Source organism: Oryza sativa, chromosome 2 (genome assembly GCF_034140825.1).
Source record: "Oryza sativa Japonica Group chromosome 2, ASM3414082v1".
NCBI classification, from domain to species: Eukaryota; Viridiplantae; Streptophyta; class Magnoliopsida; order Poales; family Poaceae; genus Oryza; species Oryza sativa.
The window spans coordinates 27067163-27084680 of NC_089036.1; the positions used below are offsets into that span (position 1 = coordinate 27067163).

At 58.2% G+C, this 17518-nt stretch overlaps 1 protein-coding gene and 1 non-coding gene across 2 annotated transcripts; both read right to left on the reverse strand.

Annotated features, from left to right (window-relative positions):
* Nucleotides 1-1523: 1523 nt before the first annotated feature.
* On the reverse strand, nucleotides 1524-1720 carry LOC112938048 (U2 spliceosomal RNA). Its single transcript, XR_003241097.1, has one exon. It is a non-coding gene; the product is annotated as a U2 spliceosomal RNA (small nuclear RNA).
* A 2402-nt stretch (nucleotides 1721-4122) lies between these two features.
* On the reverse strand, nucleotides 4123-6079 carry LOC9269025 (VAN3-binding protein). The gene is made up of 4 exons (XM_015769465.3): nucleotides 5690-6079; nucleotides 5218-5605; nucleotides 4971-5117; nucleotides 4123-4853 (listed from the first exon to the last, which is right to left on the reverse strand). Exons 1-4 carry the CDS (start codon nucleotides 5978-5980, stop codon nucleotides 4474-4476), a joined length of 1206 nt encoding a protein of 401 aa, XP_015624951.1. The 5' UTR covers nucleotides 5981-6079; the 3' UTR covers nucleotides 4123-4473.
* Between the last annotated feature and the right edge of the window lie 11439 nt (nucleotides 6080-17518).

Below are 17518 nucleotides of genomic sequence, written 5' to 3' on the forward strand. Positions count from 1 at the left end.
TGCGTCCAGCTAGCTAGGGGTAGGATGAGCAATGGTACGTACTATGTACCTGAAAACCAAGGTGATACTTGAGTGAAATCTATAGTTTTTGTGTGAACATTGTAGCTTGAGATCGAGCAACCCATTGTTTCACTTAATTGTTTGTTAGCAAATAAAGATTATTTATAAGTAAAACTTTTATATATGTGTTTTTAGGCGACGAGTAGGTGTGGATGGTTGCGGAAGTGCTGAGGCGTTGCCTCCAAGGTAGCCCAACAAGATTGACACGGAAGACTAAGTGTGTCATTCTATTCTTTTAATATATTGACGTGTAATACTTTTACGTGTTCGAGAAAAAAACTAAGTGTGTCACTTCATTTCGTCCTCGTGACCCGTAAAAGAAAAGCAAATGAAGTAAAATAAACTATGATTAAGAAAACAAATGGAAACTTACTCCAAGTTGTAACATTTAAATTTTAAATTATAAGTATAAGTCAAATAATGACTGAGACCTCGAATGAGTAGTTTATGTTAATGACCATGCTACAAAAGTTGACTCTTGCTCTGTTTGCGTAGCTGAGCTTGTGAACTGTCTCAGTTCGATACACGATTGATAGGCCTAGTCTAGTATTGTTGCTTTCCACTGCCTGTAAATGAAAAGGCTCAATAACTGCCGCTTGTTTAGTTGGTGAAAAGAAAATATTTAGTTGTCACATCGGACGTTTGACCGGATGTCGGAAGGGGTTTTCGGACACGAATGAAAAATCTAATTTCATAACTCACCTGTAAACCGTGAGACGAATCTTTTGAGCCTATTAAACCGTCGTTAGCACAGGTGGGTTACTGTTACACTTATGGCTAATCATGGACTAATTAGGCTCAAAAGATTCGTCTCGCGATTTCCATACAAACTGTGCAATTAATTTGTTTTTATCTATATTTAATACTTTATATATATGTCCAAATATTTGATATGATGTTTTTGGGAAAAAAAATTTGAGAACTAAACTGGGCCTAATGGGCTTTCCCCGACGCCCTGACGGAAAGGGCAAAAACGTCTTCGGAATACAGATGAGATATTACTGCACGTTTGCATGTTTCAGTGATTCACCTACATCTCTACTGATCCTTTTACAGATTATTCATGTTACAAGTATGCACATTTTATTCCTTCAGCCCCAACACCACGCCCTTGCGATAGAACGGACGGGCAGCGAGAGGGATTAGTAAAGAATAACACAGTCAAGAAACAGGAGTCATCGAATAACAGCCATGCAGGTTCGGAACTGGATTGATCGACCAGAAAAGGTTCGGAAACGGATTAATCGACCAAAAGGTTCGGAAACGGAAATGGACTAATCGACCAGGAAAAATGCCCCCGTCCATCCGGTGATTATACTGATATACTAATTTGATATACTAATTTTCAGCCCAGGCAGCAATTCAGCATTGCGCTGCGGTAGGCAAGTTGAAAAAAATATTTATAACAAATGAAAATCTATAAAACTAAATGAGCAGATCAAAATCTTTGAAACGTGGATTGGTTGGGGTGCGCCGGGCCCAAGCAGTAGTGCAACGCTAGGGCGACACGCGAGAGCCCCGATAGCAAGCTACCGTGGTGGGCCTTCCCCCACAAAAAATAAATTTAATATCAAAGTGAACACATAGCCCACATATCAGATATTAAACTGATAAGAACAGATACTACACTTGATCTTAGCCAAAAGGCCGAGAAAGGTATGAGTTGCTACGTTGCCTTGCCCATCGTTTTATAGCATCCTCTGCCTCATCCTCCACTCTCGCCAGGCGAGGTGGTACTAATTTGCATTGGCCTCTCCTACTCGGTGTCGATATAATGGGCCTCCTGCTTCGACCGGCCCATTAATCCTGTCCAGGCACGAGCGCACTACGGCCCATGGCGGTCGGATCTGCATGAATCGCGACGCCAGATCGGACGGGTGTGGCTGGCTCGGGAGATGTGGAAGGAGGGCTTGTTGACTTGTCCAGCTCGGATGGACGAGTGAGCTGGTGAACTAATTTTCCCCCACACATCCGGCCCTTACGCCACAGCACGACGGCCGGCGGCCGCCGGGGAGATCGCCGCCGATGAGCCCCACCGCGCCGTCGCGTACGTACCCTGTTTGTATTCTCCGCGGTTATCAGTCCTTACAACTCCTTACCAGCCTTTTCTATATTAGTTTCTTCGAATTGCATCTAGTTAGGAGTAAGATGAGCAATTTGTACCTGGAAACCAAGGTGATACTTGAGTGAAATCTATAGTCTTTGTATGAACATTGTTACTTGAGATCGAATGAGTAATTTATGTTAATGACCATCTTATGCCATCAGCTACAAAAGTTCACTATTTCTGAAGCGAGTTCTACCCTTCCTCTCGCGTCGCCCTCCCCCAGAGGTGGCACGGGAGGCGTCAATCTCCGGCCGCCCCTCCCCCCCATCTTCCTCCTCCGCCTCGCCGCCGCCTGAGCGGCCGCCGGCAAAGCCGCGCGGCCGCAAGGACGGCGGCGGCGGGGCTCCTCATTTTCTCGTCAACCTCATCTCGTCCGGGCGGCCGGGGGAGCAACCCAGGGCAGTGGCGACGGTGACCGCCAGATCCGCGCCGCCTCGGCCGGATCTGGCGGGGTGGCGGCTGGCGGCAGGGATGGAGACGGCGGCGGGAAGAAATTGTGGTACGTAGGTTATGTGTCTGTCTTATGTCGTCCTAGTGATTTATCATCGGAATAGCTCAGTTCGAGAGAGGGGGTGGAATTTTAAATTCGAATTGTAAGGTTTGACAGCCAAAAGGCGATGGTGTCGGCAGAGACGCGGCTGGGTCGACGGCGGCGGGGATGGCGACGGCGGCAGAGGCGCTGGATCCGGCCACGCTGAAGGCAGATCTAGCCACCCGGCGGCCGGATCGAGCTAGCTCGTGGCGGGGGCAGCGGAGCTCGCGACAACGTGGCGATGACAGCAGGGCAAGCTTGTGGCAGGGGCACCCGTCGCGGCGGCAGCGGCGGCGACATCCGTCGGCAGGAGCTTCTGGAGGTGGTGCTGCCGGCGGCGGTGGCTGCCGACGGCGCCCGCGATCTGCAACGTCCACGGCGGCTCTCGGCCGGATCTGGGTGCGGTCGGTGGTGGTCGGCTGGCGACGCCTGTTGGCGACAGCGGCGGCGGTGTGGTCGCGGCAGTTGGCGGCGGCGGTTGCTGGCTGCTTGGTGGTGGAGGGCGACGGCGCAACGACGGTTTGCGGAGGCGGTGGTTCGCGTCGGTGGCAGCGGCGACGGCGGCCGTGACTGTGGAGGCGGTGGCAACGTTGGTGGCGCGGAAGGAGTCAGGTGCGAGGCGAGGATGGCGACGGCGAGGTGGCTGAGTGTTCGACAGCAGCGGCTGCGGTGGTGGTGACCGTGGCGGTCATCAGAGGCATGGCGGCCTCAGACGGCTTGCCGAGGGCGTGGGAGACGGTTGCATCTGGCCGGCGCGGCATCGTTGGGTGGAGGGGTCGGAGATCAGCTTGGCGCAGAGAAGCGCAGCCGATGGCAGCGGAGGCCGGCTCGGCGCGAGAGGCGCGGGCGGTGGAGATGGAGGCCGGCTTGGCGCAGGCGGCGGAGATGGAGGCCGGCTTGGCGCGAGAGGCGCAGCCGATGGAGGGAGGCCGGATTGGCGCGAGGCGCATCCGGTGGAGGAGGCCGGCTTGGTGCAGAGAGGCGCGACCGGCGGTGGAGGAGGCGACCTAGGTGCGAGGAGGAGCTGCCGGTGGGTGTGGAGCGGACTCCGGCGCACGAAGGTTGGCCGGCGGGGGGCGCCGGTGCAGGGGTCCCACATGTCGGCAGAGCTAGTGTGGTGGTGGAGCTTTGTTGATCTAGTGGCGGTCAGTCACGCTTAGCGGCGGCTGGTCTGGTGCTAGCCTTCTCCTGGGCTTGTGTGTTGGCGATATTGGTGTGTGGGTGATGGTTAATTTTTTTTCCTGGCTACGACCCTCGTAATCTCGTTTTTTTTTTCTGCTATATCAATAGAACTTTGCACCGTCTCGTGCGAGACGTTCAACAAAGTTTGTGCGCTGTGCTATAGTGCTATCAGTTAGATGCACGATTGGTAGCGTGCAAAAATTGTTGCTTTCCCCCGATACCTGTAAATGAAGAGGGTCAATAACTAATGGGCTCTCCCCCGAGACCCTGACTGAAAGGTCAAAAAACGCCTTCAGAATTCATATGAGTACTACTTATCACTGCGTGTTTGCATTTTTGAGCGGAATTGCTACCTAAACAGGTAATGAGTGGCGTGTGTAAAGAGAGCAGATACATCAAAATCTTAACACCGACATTTATCTACTGATCCTTATACAAATTATTCATGTTATTACAAGTATGCACATTTATTCTTCAGCTCCAACACTGAAACGTCTCGGCTGCTCCCTTTGCGATAAAATGAACGGGCAGTCGGGGTCTCGACAGGTAAATTTTACAGCAAACGAAAACGAATTCACTGGGTTTTTACGTTTTACGAGGCGCTAAGCCGGAGAGATTCGAAGGAGTGCTCGAGCTGAGCCGTCCCGCCGGCCGCCTGCCGGAGCAGATTCTTCACCGACTCCACCCAGTCCTGCTTCTGCGCCCTGCTCTCGCACTGGAACTCGACCACGCCCTGCGCCGTCCTCAGCCCGAACTGGCACTTCTCCGACGACGCCGTCTCCGGAGCAGGAGGCACGGCGCCGCCGCCGCACGCGTGCGGCGCCGGCCACGCCTGCACGTCGTCGTCGACGCCGTACACGACGCTCTTCTTCTTCTTGGAGAAGGCGCCGCCGATGTGCTTGCTCTTCAGTTTCACGATCACCTGCGACTTCTTGTTGATGTAGACGGCCACGCGCTTCCGGTGCAAAGCGCCTGATGAGAAAATTGAAAAAATCACCATCCCAAGATCGAGCTCAGTTTGGGCGCGCGGCGACGTGACGACGTTGTGACGTGCGTCCGTGTCAAGGAGAGGCTTTTTTTGAGCTTTACCTTTCCGGCTGCGTTTCAGGAGCGTCCCTTCCTTGCACCATATGTCGCCGCGGCAGCTGCCGGTCTTCTCGTAGGGCGCCACCGCCGCCACCTTGCTCCTCGCCTCCCGCTGCGCTCTCAGCCTCAGCGCCGTCGCTCCTCTCAGAGCTGCCATGTTGCGAGAGAACTCGAAGATGATTTAGTTGCTTCGGGGTTGGCATGCGTGGCAGGAGCTAGAGAAGGCCTGTCGTGATGCATGGTTGCTCACCTGTGGCTGCGGAGGCGGTCAGGGTCATGAGATCGCCGGGGCTCCGCACGTCGACGGCGGCCTCCACCGCGGAGGCGACCTGGTCGTGGTCGGCGCCGGCGAGCTCGGCGATCTCGATGCAGTGCGAGGCCAGCAGCTGTGTGGCGGACGCCAGCGCGGCGTCCATCTTGGCGTCGTCGAGGTCGTCCGGGTCGTTCGCCGCGCCGGAGGCCACGGCCGCGACGGCGGCCGCCACGCTCGCCACGGTGACCGCGGCGTGCACGCGCGCCCGCTCGGCGCGGGCCTTGTCGACCCTGCTGCTGCTGCTGCTGCTGCTCCCGTCCCTGTGGTGGAACCACCTCCCGATCGTGTGCTGGTGCGCGGAGATGGCGCTCCTGCACCTGGAATACTGCACGCAGAAACACGAACTCCGGATCAGATCATCTCGCAAAAAAACCTCTCGCACTCTCCATCCAATCGCGGATGATCTTACGCGTTTGCGGGGGCTCAGGTTTGTGCTGGAGGCGGCGGCGAGCGCGAGCGTCTCCGGCATGAGCATCCCGGAGAGGCGATCCACCACGAAGTTGGTGCTCCGCCTCGCGCCGACGCCGCCGGTGAGCACCCTGGATATGTCCGACGCGGACACGCTCCACGACCGGGACAGGAACTCCATGGGCTCCATCAGCGTCTGCACCGCCGCCGCCACCGCCGCCGGAGGAGGAGCAGCATCCATGAGCAGCAGGTGATCCCTCCTCCTCATCCTCCCCAACATGTGCCCTTCCATCCTCACTTCCCCTGCGATTTTTCTCACACACGCACTGGCACGCTGCAGTGTTCAAAACTGTCACTTCCAATGCCTCGCCATCGCTGGCTACTTATCATGGGGTCAGCCGAGCTGTGTCGATCGAAGGGCACACGAAGCACGGGAAAGAGGGTGCGTGGGCGGCAGGAGACACCAAGGCTTCGGTGACTGACGGAGCTGCCGCCCGTGTCGTCGCTTTGCCGCGCGGGGGCGACACGTAGCAACAGTGCCACTTGCCGGCGGGTGGCCATTGCCGGCCTCGTACGTTGCATCGTAGATATCAGATGGGGCCGGGGCCCCGTGTAGGAGACAGGCGCGTCGGGGCGCTAGGTGTATAAAAAAGAGCGTGCATGCACCTCGGACTCGTGAGCCTGCCAGTGTACATTCTCTGCTATAGTTTTATGGGGTTTGTTCGTTTCCATGCGGAGGGCGGTGGAGGACTGTGGCCACGCCGAGTTTGTCGGAGAAAACGGACACTGGTCACTTGGTCAGCAATCGTGTGGGACAATGGTGCCAAAGTGGAGTGGAGGATACTGCAGCCATCGTCGAGGAGATCGGGATCGACAATCCCCTTGCCGTCGACAATCGCGCGAAGCCACAGCCTTTTTTTTCTCGGCAGTCGTCACCACCGCTCCCCTCCTTCGATCCGACCTCCGTCGTCCCTCGCCTCTGGTGAACAAGGCAACGGCGACGGCGTCGGCGTCCTCAACCTGATGCGACCGTATGCTGCTTGCTACCTCTGTAGTCTGAACACGTAGATGGGTTGGAAATTGAGGCCCATCAAAATGAGGCCTACATGACGGTTATCACACACCGAAGACCAAACTCTGGACCTCTGCACCACAGCACGCTGAGCATTAATTAGTCTGGCCGGTACACGGCCTATTTCTTGAAGTCCGCGCTGATGAAATGAATTTACGGCTGCGCAATGGCCAAAGAGCAATTCTACGGTTTTTTAAAGGTACCATTACAGTATGTAGATACTAAGAGTTACTATTAAATTTATAACAGAAAAAATAGTAAACCGTAAAATTACTCATGGCCAAATGTTTGCGCACGGTTCCTGTAGGCAGTTCCTGCGCTTAATTGTCATCCATCCAGTCACAATCTGTGCCCGTTGCGCCTTGGGATTGCACGTCGGTGTCTCTATATATGGTCCCGTTAGCCTGCATCCGCTAAAGATAAGATTAAGCACGACATATAAAACGAGAGTGTTATTAGCACATGATTAATTGAGTTTTAATTATTTTAAATTTTTAAGAAAGATTTATCTGATGTTTGAAAGTTACCTTACACATAAGTTTCATACGAAATATATCGTTTAGTAGTTTGAAAACATGTTAACGGAAACAAGTTAAAACTAGCATGGTGGCCCGCGCAGATTGCACAGCTAGCATCATTATATTTTCTCTTATATAATATCATATATGTTTTCTCATTATATTATTCAAATATATTAAAATGACATCATAATTTTAAATTTTGTAATAACTTTATGAAACTACTAATGTGTAATATTCATATTGTATTTTATATACGTGTTAGTTATTAATTATTTTTAATATCAAATTTTAGTTATTTGTAAATTATATATATTTCTATGTGACGGAGCGTGGGGCTCCTCACCGGGAGACCGCGCAGGCCCCCCTTTGCCGGTTCGGCCGGGGACCCTGGGTGAGACTCTAAGCTCCCAATCTGTATGTGGAAGGTTCGCGAGACAGGAAGCACAGAAGACGCCGGCGATGTATACAGGTTCGGGCCGCTTAGAAGCGTAATACCCTACTCCTGTGTTTTGGTGGATTCGTGTGTGAAAGAGCTACAAAGTATGAGCCAGCCTCTCCCTTGTTCTGGGTTCCTAATCTGGAAAGGTTCAGTCCAAGAAAAAGAAAAACCCCCTCTCTCGGTGGGCAAGGTCCTCCTTTTATATCTTAAGAGGATACCACATGCACCATTTCCCTCTTTTTTGTGGGGACCTCCCCCACCTTTTCATAAATGGACGGAGATTTGTATAGTTGCCATCCGAGTCACCTTCTGATGGGACGGCCCACAACTACCCCCACTTTCGCCGGGAGCAGATGCGACGTGGAATCGTGGCCGCCTGCTGACGACATGACCGGAGTCAGACCAGTCACGTCGGTCATTCTTGTCCACCACGTGTCAGCTTAGCAATCTACATGTCCGCCCTTCTTCACACAACATCTTGCTTGTAATGGTTAGGATGAAGCCTGGCATATATCTGATCAGGGCTAACGTGCCATCTCTGGGAGGTAACACGCTAGCTCCAGCTGGGGACGAGCGCCTAGAAGCCCTCGTCCTGACGGGATGGGGTGAGGCGTGTGTCAGATCGCCTGTGGCCACCTAACCCGCGATCTGACCGGTCTGTGACTACACGGCAGTCCGCGAGGTCATGAAGGGAAGTGTTGTGGACGGTGCACCACTTGCCGGTTGGGCGCTCCCTGCTGGGAGCGCCGGCCTCTTTCTTTTTGTCACCCGCAGGCCTCCCCTTTCGGGTGGCCCGCGGAGCGCCCTCGACGGCGAGGACATGACCCTCGTCGTCGGTATGGGCTGACCTCTTCTTCCTCCTCCTATCACGCCGCCCTGTCTGAGCGGCGGATCCGGGGGCGGCCGAAGCTGCCACACCGGAACCGGAGGGGTTCCAGGTCCATGCCTCCTCCTTACGAGCCACTCGGTCCGCGAGCTGAAAAAGCTCCGCGGTAGTCTGGGGCTCTTTGGAGGCGATCTTTTCGAGCATGCGGTTGTGCCGCACACCCCCCCTGAACGCGTAAATCACCGCGTGTGCAGGGATGCATGGTATGGTATTACGGACTTGACAGAACCGCTGAATGTACGAGCGAAGTGACTCATCATCCCTTCGCTGTACTGCGTGCAAGTCCGCTTCCTCACCGGGGCGCGGATATGTGCCTTGGAAGTTCATGGTGAACTGTTGGCACAAATCCTCCCAAGAGTGGACAGACGCGGGTGGCAAGTTCATTAGCCAACCCCGCGCCTGTCCTTTCAGGGCCATGGGAAAGAAATTCGCCATGACCCTGTCGTCACCCCCGGCGGCCTCGATCCCGGTCGTGTAGACCTGGAGAAACTCGGCGGGGTTGACGCTCCCGTCATATTTTTCGGCGATGGTGGGCCGGAACCTTGGGGGCCAACGGACATTCCGAAGACTCGCCACAAAGGCTCTACAGCCGACACCACCAACCGGGGGCACGGAGGGCTGATTCCCGCGTCCGTGTTGAGGTGACACTCTGGACGAGGAAGCGCCCTCCGTTGCGTGGGCAGCACGTCGGTCATTACGCCGGCGCTCGATGCTGGTGCGGGCGTCCGGCCCCCCACGCAGATCTTCCCGGGTCGAAGGAGTCGACGAAGGAGTGGCGGCCGAATGGCGAACAGCGGCTGCCGCTCGTCGTGCCCTCCGTCTTGACGACGCGGAGCCGGTGGTAGCAGCACCAGAGGCCTTGGTGGCGGAGGACCGCCCACCAGCATCTAGGCGCTGCCGTGCAGTCATGACCAATTTGGCCACATCGTCCAGCCAACGTTGGGCTGGAGACTCCGGGTCATGGACGACGGGCGGGTGACGTAGGAGCGCGCCTGCAGCTTGGAGCGCGCCCTGGGGCGTGCTGCCGTCGCCGTAGACGAGGAGGCGACGCTCCCCATCTCGCCGCCCTTCTCCACCTCCTGTGGATGTCGAAGTCGCGGATCCTTCAGCCCTCTCGAGCGCCTTCTCCCGCCTAGGACTTTGGCGTGGAGGGGGCGGTGGAGTACGAGCTCGACGGCGTGGGTTTGGCTCCCCGTCGTCACCGCTCATACTCGGGGAGAGGTCGTGCGCCTTTGCTGGCTCGGCCATTGGGCTGAACAGAAAAAGCTTGGCGCACACGAAGGAGTGCGAGAGCTCAGAAGATCACTCGCAGAGTCCCCTACCTGGCGCGCCAGATGACGGAGCGTGGGGCTCCTCACCGGGAGACCGCGCAGGCCCCCCTTTGCCGGTTCGGCCGGGGACCCTGGGTGAGACTCTAAGCTCCCAATCTGTATGTGGAAGGTTCGCGAGACAGGAAGCACAGAAGACGCCGGCGATGTATACAGGTTCGGGCCGCTTAGAAGCGTAATACCCTACTCCTGTGTTTTGGTGGATTCGTGTGTGAAAGAGCTACAAAGTATGAGCCAGCCTCTCCCTTGTTCTGGGTTCCTAATCTGGAAAGGTTCAGTCCAAGAAAAAGAAAAACCCCCTCTCTCGGTGGGCAAGGTCCTCCTTTTATATCTTAAGAGGATACCACATGCACCATTTCCCTCTTTTTTGTGGGGACCTCCCCCACCTTTTCATAAATGGACGGAGATTTGTATAGTTGCCATCCGAGTCACCTTCTGATGGGACGGCCCACAACTACCCCCACTTTCGCCGGGAGCAGATGCGACGTGGAATCGTGGCCGCCTGCTGACGACATGACCGGAGTCAGACCAGTCACGTCGGTCATTCTTGTCCACCACGTGTCAGCTTAGCAATCTACATGTCCGCCCTTCTTCACACAACATCTTGCTTGTAATGGTTAGGATGAAGCCTGGCATATATCTGATCAGGGCTAACGTGCCATCTCTGGGAGGTAACACGCTAGCTCCAGCTGGGGACGAGCGCCTAGAAGCCCTCGTCCTGACGGGATGGGGCGAGGCGTGTGTCAGATCGCCTGTGGCCACCTAACCCGCGATCTGACCGGTCTGTGACTGGTCACAGACCGGATAAACGAGTGCACTGCACTACGTTGCATGCGGCGTGACACGCTCAGTCAAACCGCAATAAATGTGGTAGGTGAGCCCCACTGTGCTCACCTAACCCATACACGCGGAGCAAAAAACCCACGAGGGGTCGGGGCGCCTCGGCCCTCGGGGCCGAGGGGGGTGCAGCCCGACCCCCTCGGGGGGACTAGGAGGAGGGCGAACACATCACCCTCGGGCCCGACGTCCCCCGAGGGTGCCAGGCCACGTGGGCGATTGCGTCTGCCTCAAACCTCTAGTCATGATACTCCTGATCCCATGTCACCGACAGTAGCCCCCGGCGTTATGCCAGGGCGATCGCCCTCTTTAAGGGAAGCGGTCGGGCGTGACGCCACTCCTAAGGCCTGGTGACAGGTGGGACCGGTCTCCACAATTGGGCAGAAACCCAACGGTCACAAATCACGCACATCGGCAGTGGTAACTCGGCTGTCAATAATGAGCGGTCTCTTCAAGACTGCCACATTACTCGAGTAGCACACGAATCTGGACATGGCGATTCGTTTCGTTTGGAGATATGGTAACGTCGCTTTGGTCGGCGAGCGTAATTACCGCGCGCACGATATGATCTATCTCGACTGCCACAACCGCATATCCACCTCATGCGCCGCAAGCGGGCGAATGGGATTAGTGGAAGCATGGGCGCGAGAAACGAGGGGGCGAAACAGTGGGCGCGAGAAGCGAGGAGCCGGGCACAGCGTTGGCAAGAGTATAAAGGCACTGATGAAGGGATTTGTTTCCCTCCTTTCGCCATTATTTCCCTTGTCTTCGTCGCTTGCGCCCTAACTCCTTCTTTCCTGTGCCCTACCTTCGCCACACGCGCTCGCTCTTAATCTTCTCTTCCTTCCGGCGCCATGGCACGGGGCTCCGCTCTGCTCGATGGTAGCGTGCTGCCGCCCTCCCGCATCGTGAGCGAGAGGCAGGCTGGGCTGCCGCGCCGCTTCATGCCGGAATCTGCCACCGGCCGAGAGATAGTCACGCTGGGCGAGGGACGCCCGGCGCCAGACTACCCGGGGCGGTCCGTCTTCTTTCTCCCCTTTGCAATGGCAGGGCTGGTTCCGCCATTTTCCTCTTTCTTCATGGATGTTCTGGAGTTCTACGATCTCCAGATGGCGCACCTCACCCCCAACGCGGTGATGACATTGGCCATCTTCGCGCATCTGTGCGAGATGTTCATTGGGGTGCGCCCATCTCTTCGGCTGTTCCGGTGGTTCTTCACCGTGCAGTCGGTGTCGCCGCCATCGGTAGTCGGTGGCTGCTACTTCCAGCCACGGGGGCCGGTGCTGAACCGCTACATCCCCTGCGCCCTCCGCAAGAAGTGGGACGACTGGAAGAGCGACTGGTTCTACACCCCCCTTGCCGACGAAGTGCGCCTCCGACTTCCGAGCCAGCCCCCGGCTCAGGCCTCCAGCTGGCGGGCGCCGGTAGATCTGGGGGATGGCTATGACGCCGTCCTCGACCGCCTGGCGGGCCTGCGATCCCAGGGGCTCACAAGAGCCATGGTGTACGGCGACTACCTCCGTCGTCGGATTGCGCCGCTCCAGCGGCGCGCTCGGGGCGCCTGGGAGTACACCGGGTCCGAAGACTTCATGAGGACTCACCAGGGAGTGAGATGGGACTGGGCTCCTGAGGACTTCAAGATATTGGTCCAACGGGTGCTGAATCTCAACTCCGTGGAGGCGGCCCTCATTCCTCAAGGAATCCTCCCCCTCTGCAGCGATCCAGACCGCGCCTCCATCCTGACCATTATGATGGCGGTCGGGGCCTCAGAGGAGCGAGCTCCAAAGGGCCACGACGGCACAGGCGGGAGCCGCCGGGGGGAACAATCTATCCCGAGAGGGGGTCGTGCTTCTGGGTCCCGCGACAGGGGCCCGGGGAGCAGCCGCCCTGCCGATGCCCGGGGGAAGAGGAAGCAGGGAGGAACACCTCCCCCATCTCCTCCCCGAGGGGGCGGGGCGGCGCGTGCCAGCAGCAGGCGCCCGGAGGGGGCCGCGCCAACATCGCAGCCCGAGGGGGAGCGCAAGAAGAAGTGGCCCCGCAAGATGGGGGAGACAGAACCATCTCGGGGAAACCTCATTTCCCCTCCAAAGTGGTCGTTTAACCGACCCCCTCGCAGGTTCGTCTCTCGCCCATCGTGGTTGTATTCATTCTCTCAACGCGAGTTTTTACTCACCCATCTCGTTCGTCTTCTGGTCTTTTCTTTTGTTTCAGCGAGATCCCGTCGCGTCCCTCCCGCCATTCCAAGTCCGGCCAGTCTGAGGCTGAGGATCCGGCGGCCGCAGAGGCCCGCAGGCGGGAATCTGACCGGCGAGAGGCCGCGGATCGCCTACGGGAAGCCGAGGAGGCCGCCCAGGAGGCTGCCCGGGCTCGCCAGGCCGAGGAAATCGCTCGGGAGGAGGCCGCCCGGGCCCGCCAGGCCGAGGAAGCCGTTTGGGAGGAGGCCGCCCGAGCCCGCCAGGACGAGATGTTGGCGACTTCCGAGGCAGCTCGCGACGAGGCCGCGGACGCGTCGCTTGGGCCCACTCCCTCGGGCGACGCTCAGGCGACAACTTCCGGGGCAGCTGGCGACGAGGCTGCGGGCGCGTCGCTTGGGCCCACTCCCTCGGGCGACGCTTAGGACCAACCGGGTCCGGGAGACATCCCCGAGTCCGGCACTTCCATCGGCGGCCCGAGCCACGTGGCATCCTCTCCAAGGCGGCTCTTCCCCACGCCTTCTATCGCCCCACTGAACACAGAGCCCCTTCTGCAGGCCTTGGCCGCCGCAAACACCACGATGTTGGATGGGTTAAGTGCCCAGGTGGAGGCCCTGCAGGCAGAGCGGGCGGAGCTCGACGCCGCGTGGGCGCGTGTCGAAGAGGGGCGACGCTCGGTGGAGGCCATGGTGGAGGTGGGCCGTAAGGCTCACCGCCGGCATGTCTCGGAGCTTGAAACCCGTAAGAAGGTGCTGGCGGAGATCGCCAAGGAGGTGGAGGAGGAGCGGGAGGCTGCCCTTATCGCCACCACCGTGATGAACGAGGCGCAGGACACCCTCCGCCTTCAATACGGGAGTTGGGAGGCGGAGCTAGGGAAGAAGCCCGACGCCGCCCAGGGGGTGCTTGACGCTGCCGCTGCCCGAGAACAGCGGGCGGCGGAGACGGAAGCGGCGTCCCGGCAGCGCGAAGAGGCCCTTGAGGCGCGCGCCATGGCGCTGGAAGAGCGCGCCTGCGTCGTGGAGAGGGATCTGGCGGACCGCGAGGCCGCCGTCACCATCCGGGAAGCAACGCTGGCGGCGCACGAGGCTGCCTGCGCCGAAGAAGAGCTCGTGCTCCGCCTCCGCGAGGACGCGCTCACCGAGCGGGAGCGAGCTCTCGCGGGGGCCGAGGCCGCGGCGCAACAGCTGGCGGACAGCCTGTCCCTCCGCGAGGCAGCGCAGGAGGAGCAGGCGCGCCGTGATCTGGAAGGTGCCCGCGCCGAGAGGGCCGCACTGAACCAATGGGCCGCTGAGCTCGAGGCGCGGGCGAAGGAGCTGGACGCAAGGGCGCGCAGCGGCGGGGCGGCCGCGGGCGAAAGCGACGTAGCCGCCCGCCTCGCAGCTGCCGAACACACCATCGCCGATCTGCAAGGCGCGCTGGACTCGTCCGCCGGGGAGGTCGAAGCCCTCCGCTTGGCAGGCGAGGTTGGGCCCGGCATGCTTTGGGACGCCGTCTCCCGCCTAGATTGCGCCGGTCGGCAAGTGGGCCTCTGGAGAGGGCGGACCGTAAAGTACGCCGACAACCAGGGAGGCCTCGCCCAGCGCCTCTCGAAGATGGCCGGGGCTCTCCAACGGCTCCCCGAGGAGCTCGAGAAGACAATTAAGTCATCCTCGAGGGACCTCGCCCAAGGAGCGGTGGAGCTCGTCCTGGCGAGTTACCAGGCCAGGGACCCCAATTTCTCTCCATGGATGGCGCTGGATGAGTTCCCTCCTGGGACCGAGGTCCGGGATGCCGCCGACCATATCGTCGACAGCTTCGAGGGCTCGGCCCCTCGGCTTGCGTTTGCCCCCAACTCCGACGAGGAGGGCAATGCCGGTGGTGCAGACGACAGTGACGTCGAGGCCGGCGGTCCGGGCGCATCGGATTGAGCCCCCAGACCCCCGCCATTCTTCAGTTTTTTCTTCTTTTCTTTTTTCTAAGGCCTTCGGGCCTCTTTTTTGTATAGATCAACTTAATCTGTAATCAAAAATGAAGAAATTTTTGTGTTAATTTCATCTTGCTGTGAGTATGAGATGAGGATGATCTGTGCCGTGGTCCTTTTGTGTCTTAGCTTGATTAAGGGTTCGTGCCCAGGTCCCAGTCCTCAAAAGGCGCGGGTCGGGGCTAGTGCCTGGGGAGATCCACATGTCGAGACTGGCCAGGCCGGGAACGTGGTGACCGAGGGTTATGGGTAACCCGATTGTGGGTTTTTGCCGATTCCCCCCCGGAGTTCACCACGCCCCGGGGCACGGCTCGGTTCTGGGCCCCGTTTGGCGATTTTAGCCGACCCGAGCCCCCGAGGGCAGGATTGAGCACGAGTGACCTATTTCAAGTCAAGATTCTTCAAAAGGAAAAAACAGCACAGACACAGCCTTTAGGAAATTGAAACTGTCTTTATTGAAATATTGAAATAAGAGAAATAAGAAAGTGCATGTGTGGCAGCCCCCGGCCAACCCTGCACGCCCGAGGGGGTGCGGGGTTGGCCCGAGCCCGAAACCTGACACCCGACCCCCCCTCAGGGGTAGAAGCGACGAAGGTGTTCGATGTTCCACGGGTTAGGCAGCTCAGTGCCGTCGCCCGTGGCCAGCCGTATGGAGCCCGGCCGGGGGACGCCGACCACTCGATACGGACCCTCCCACATTGGTGAGAGCTTGCTCAATCCAGCACGCGTTTGGACGCGGCGTAGGACGAGGTCGTCGACGCAGAGTGATCGGGCCCGGACGTGACGCTGATGGTAGCGCCGCAGGCTCTGCTGGTAGCGCGCGGCTCGGAGGGCCGCGCGCCGCCTTCGCTCTTCCAAGTAGTCGAGGTCATCTCTACGAAGCTGATCTTGATCAGCCTCGCAGTACATGGTGGCCCGAGGAGACCTCAGGGTGAGCTCGGATGGGAGAACCGCTTCCGCGCCGTAGACGAGGAAGAAAGGCGTTTCCCCGGTTGCTCGGCTTGGTGTAGTTCGGTTTGCCCAGAGCACTGCTGGCAACTCCTCGATCCATGAATCGCCGTGCTTCTTGAGTATGTTGAAGGTCTTGGTTTTAAGGCCTTTGAGGATTTCCGCATTGGCGCGCTCCACTTGGCCATTGCTTTTGGGGTGGGCAGGTGAGGCGAAGCAGAGCTTGATGCCCATGTCTTCGCAGTAGTCGCCGAAGAGTTCACTAGTGAATTGGGTGCCATTATCCGTAATAATACGGTTAGGCACTCCAAACCGGGCTGTGATGCCCTTAATGAATTTAAGTGCGGAGTGCTTATCGATCTTGACGACCGGATAAGCCTCGGGCCACTTAGTGAACTTGTCGATCGCGACATACAGATACTCAAACCCGCCCGGGGCCCGCCTAAACGGTCCCAGGATATTGAGTCCCCAGACAGCAAATGGCCACGAAAGTGGTATGGTCTGCAGGGCCTGGGCCGGCTGATGGATTTGCTTGGCGTGGAATTGACACGCTTTACATCGCCGGACCAGGTCGACCGCATCATTGAGAGCTGTCGGCCAATAAAAACCCTGGCGGAAAGCTTTACCAACCAAGGTGCGCGAGGCGGAGTGGGCTCCGCATTCGCCTTCATGGATATCGGCAAGAAGCACAACGCCTTGTTCCCGAGGAATGCACTTCAGGAGGATTCCATTAGCCGCGCGCCGATAGAGGGTCCCTTCTACCAGCACGTAGCGTTTGGAGATGCGATGGACGCGTTCACTCCCTTCGCGGTCCTCGGGTAGAGTCTTATCTGTGAGGTATGCTTGGATCTCAGCGATCCAAGCGATCAATCTAAGGGAGCTGGGAGCACTCCCCTCGGGTCCCGAGGCCTGGACTCCGACGGGCCTCGGGGGCCGGTCAGGCGCATCCGTCTCCCCTAAGGGGTTAGGTCGCGCCGACGGCTGGGCAAGCCTTTCTTCAAAGGCGCCCGGTGGGGTCTGGGCTCGCGAGGACGCGAGCCGTGAGAGCTCGTCGGCCATCATGTTATCCCGTCTGGGAACGTGCCGAAGCTCAATCCCGTCAAAATGGCGCTCCATACGCCGTACTTGGCGCACGTAGGCGTCCATCTGCGGGTCAGAGCACCGGTACTCCTTACAGACTTGGTTAACGACCAGCTGGGAGTCGCCTAACACCAGGAGGCGGCGGATCCCCAGTCCAGCTGCCACTCTGAGCCCGGCAAGGAGTCCCTCGTACTTTGCCATATTATTGGTCGCTCGAAAGTCGAGGCGGACCAAGTATCTGAGGACGTCTCCACTCGGAGAGGTCAACGTGACCCCCGCACCGGCGCCTTGAAGAGACAGGGAGCCGTCGAACTGCATTACCCAGTGAGCGGTGTGAGGCAGCTGCGAGGGGTCCGAGCTGGCCTCGGGGATCGAGACGGGCTCGGGAGCCGGGGTCTACTCTGCCACAAAATCGGCGAGGGCTTGGCTCTTGATAGCGTGGCGTGGTTCAAAGTGCAAATCAAACTCAGAAAGTTCGATTGCCCATTTCACCACCCGTCCAGTACCCTCTCGATTATGCAAGATTTGGCCGAGGGGGTAAGACGTAACCACCGTAACCCGATGCGC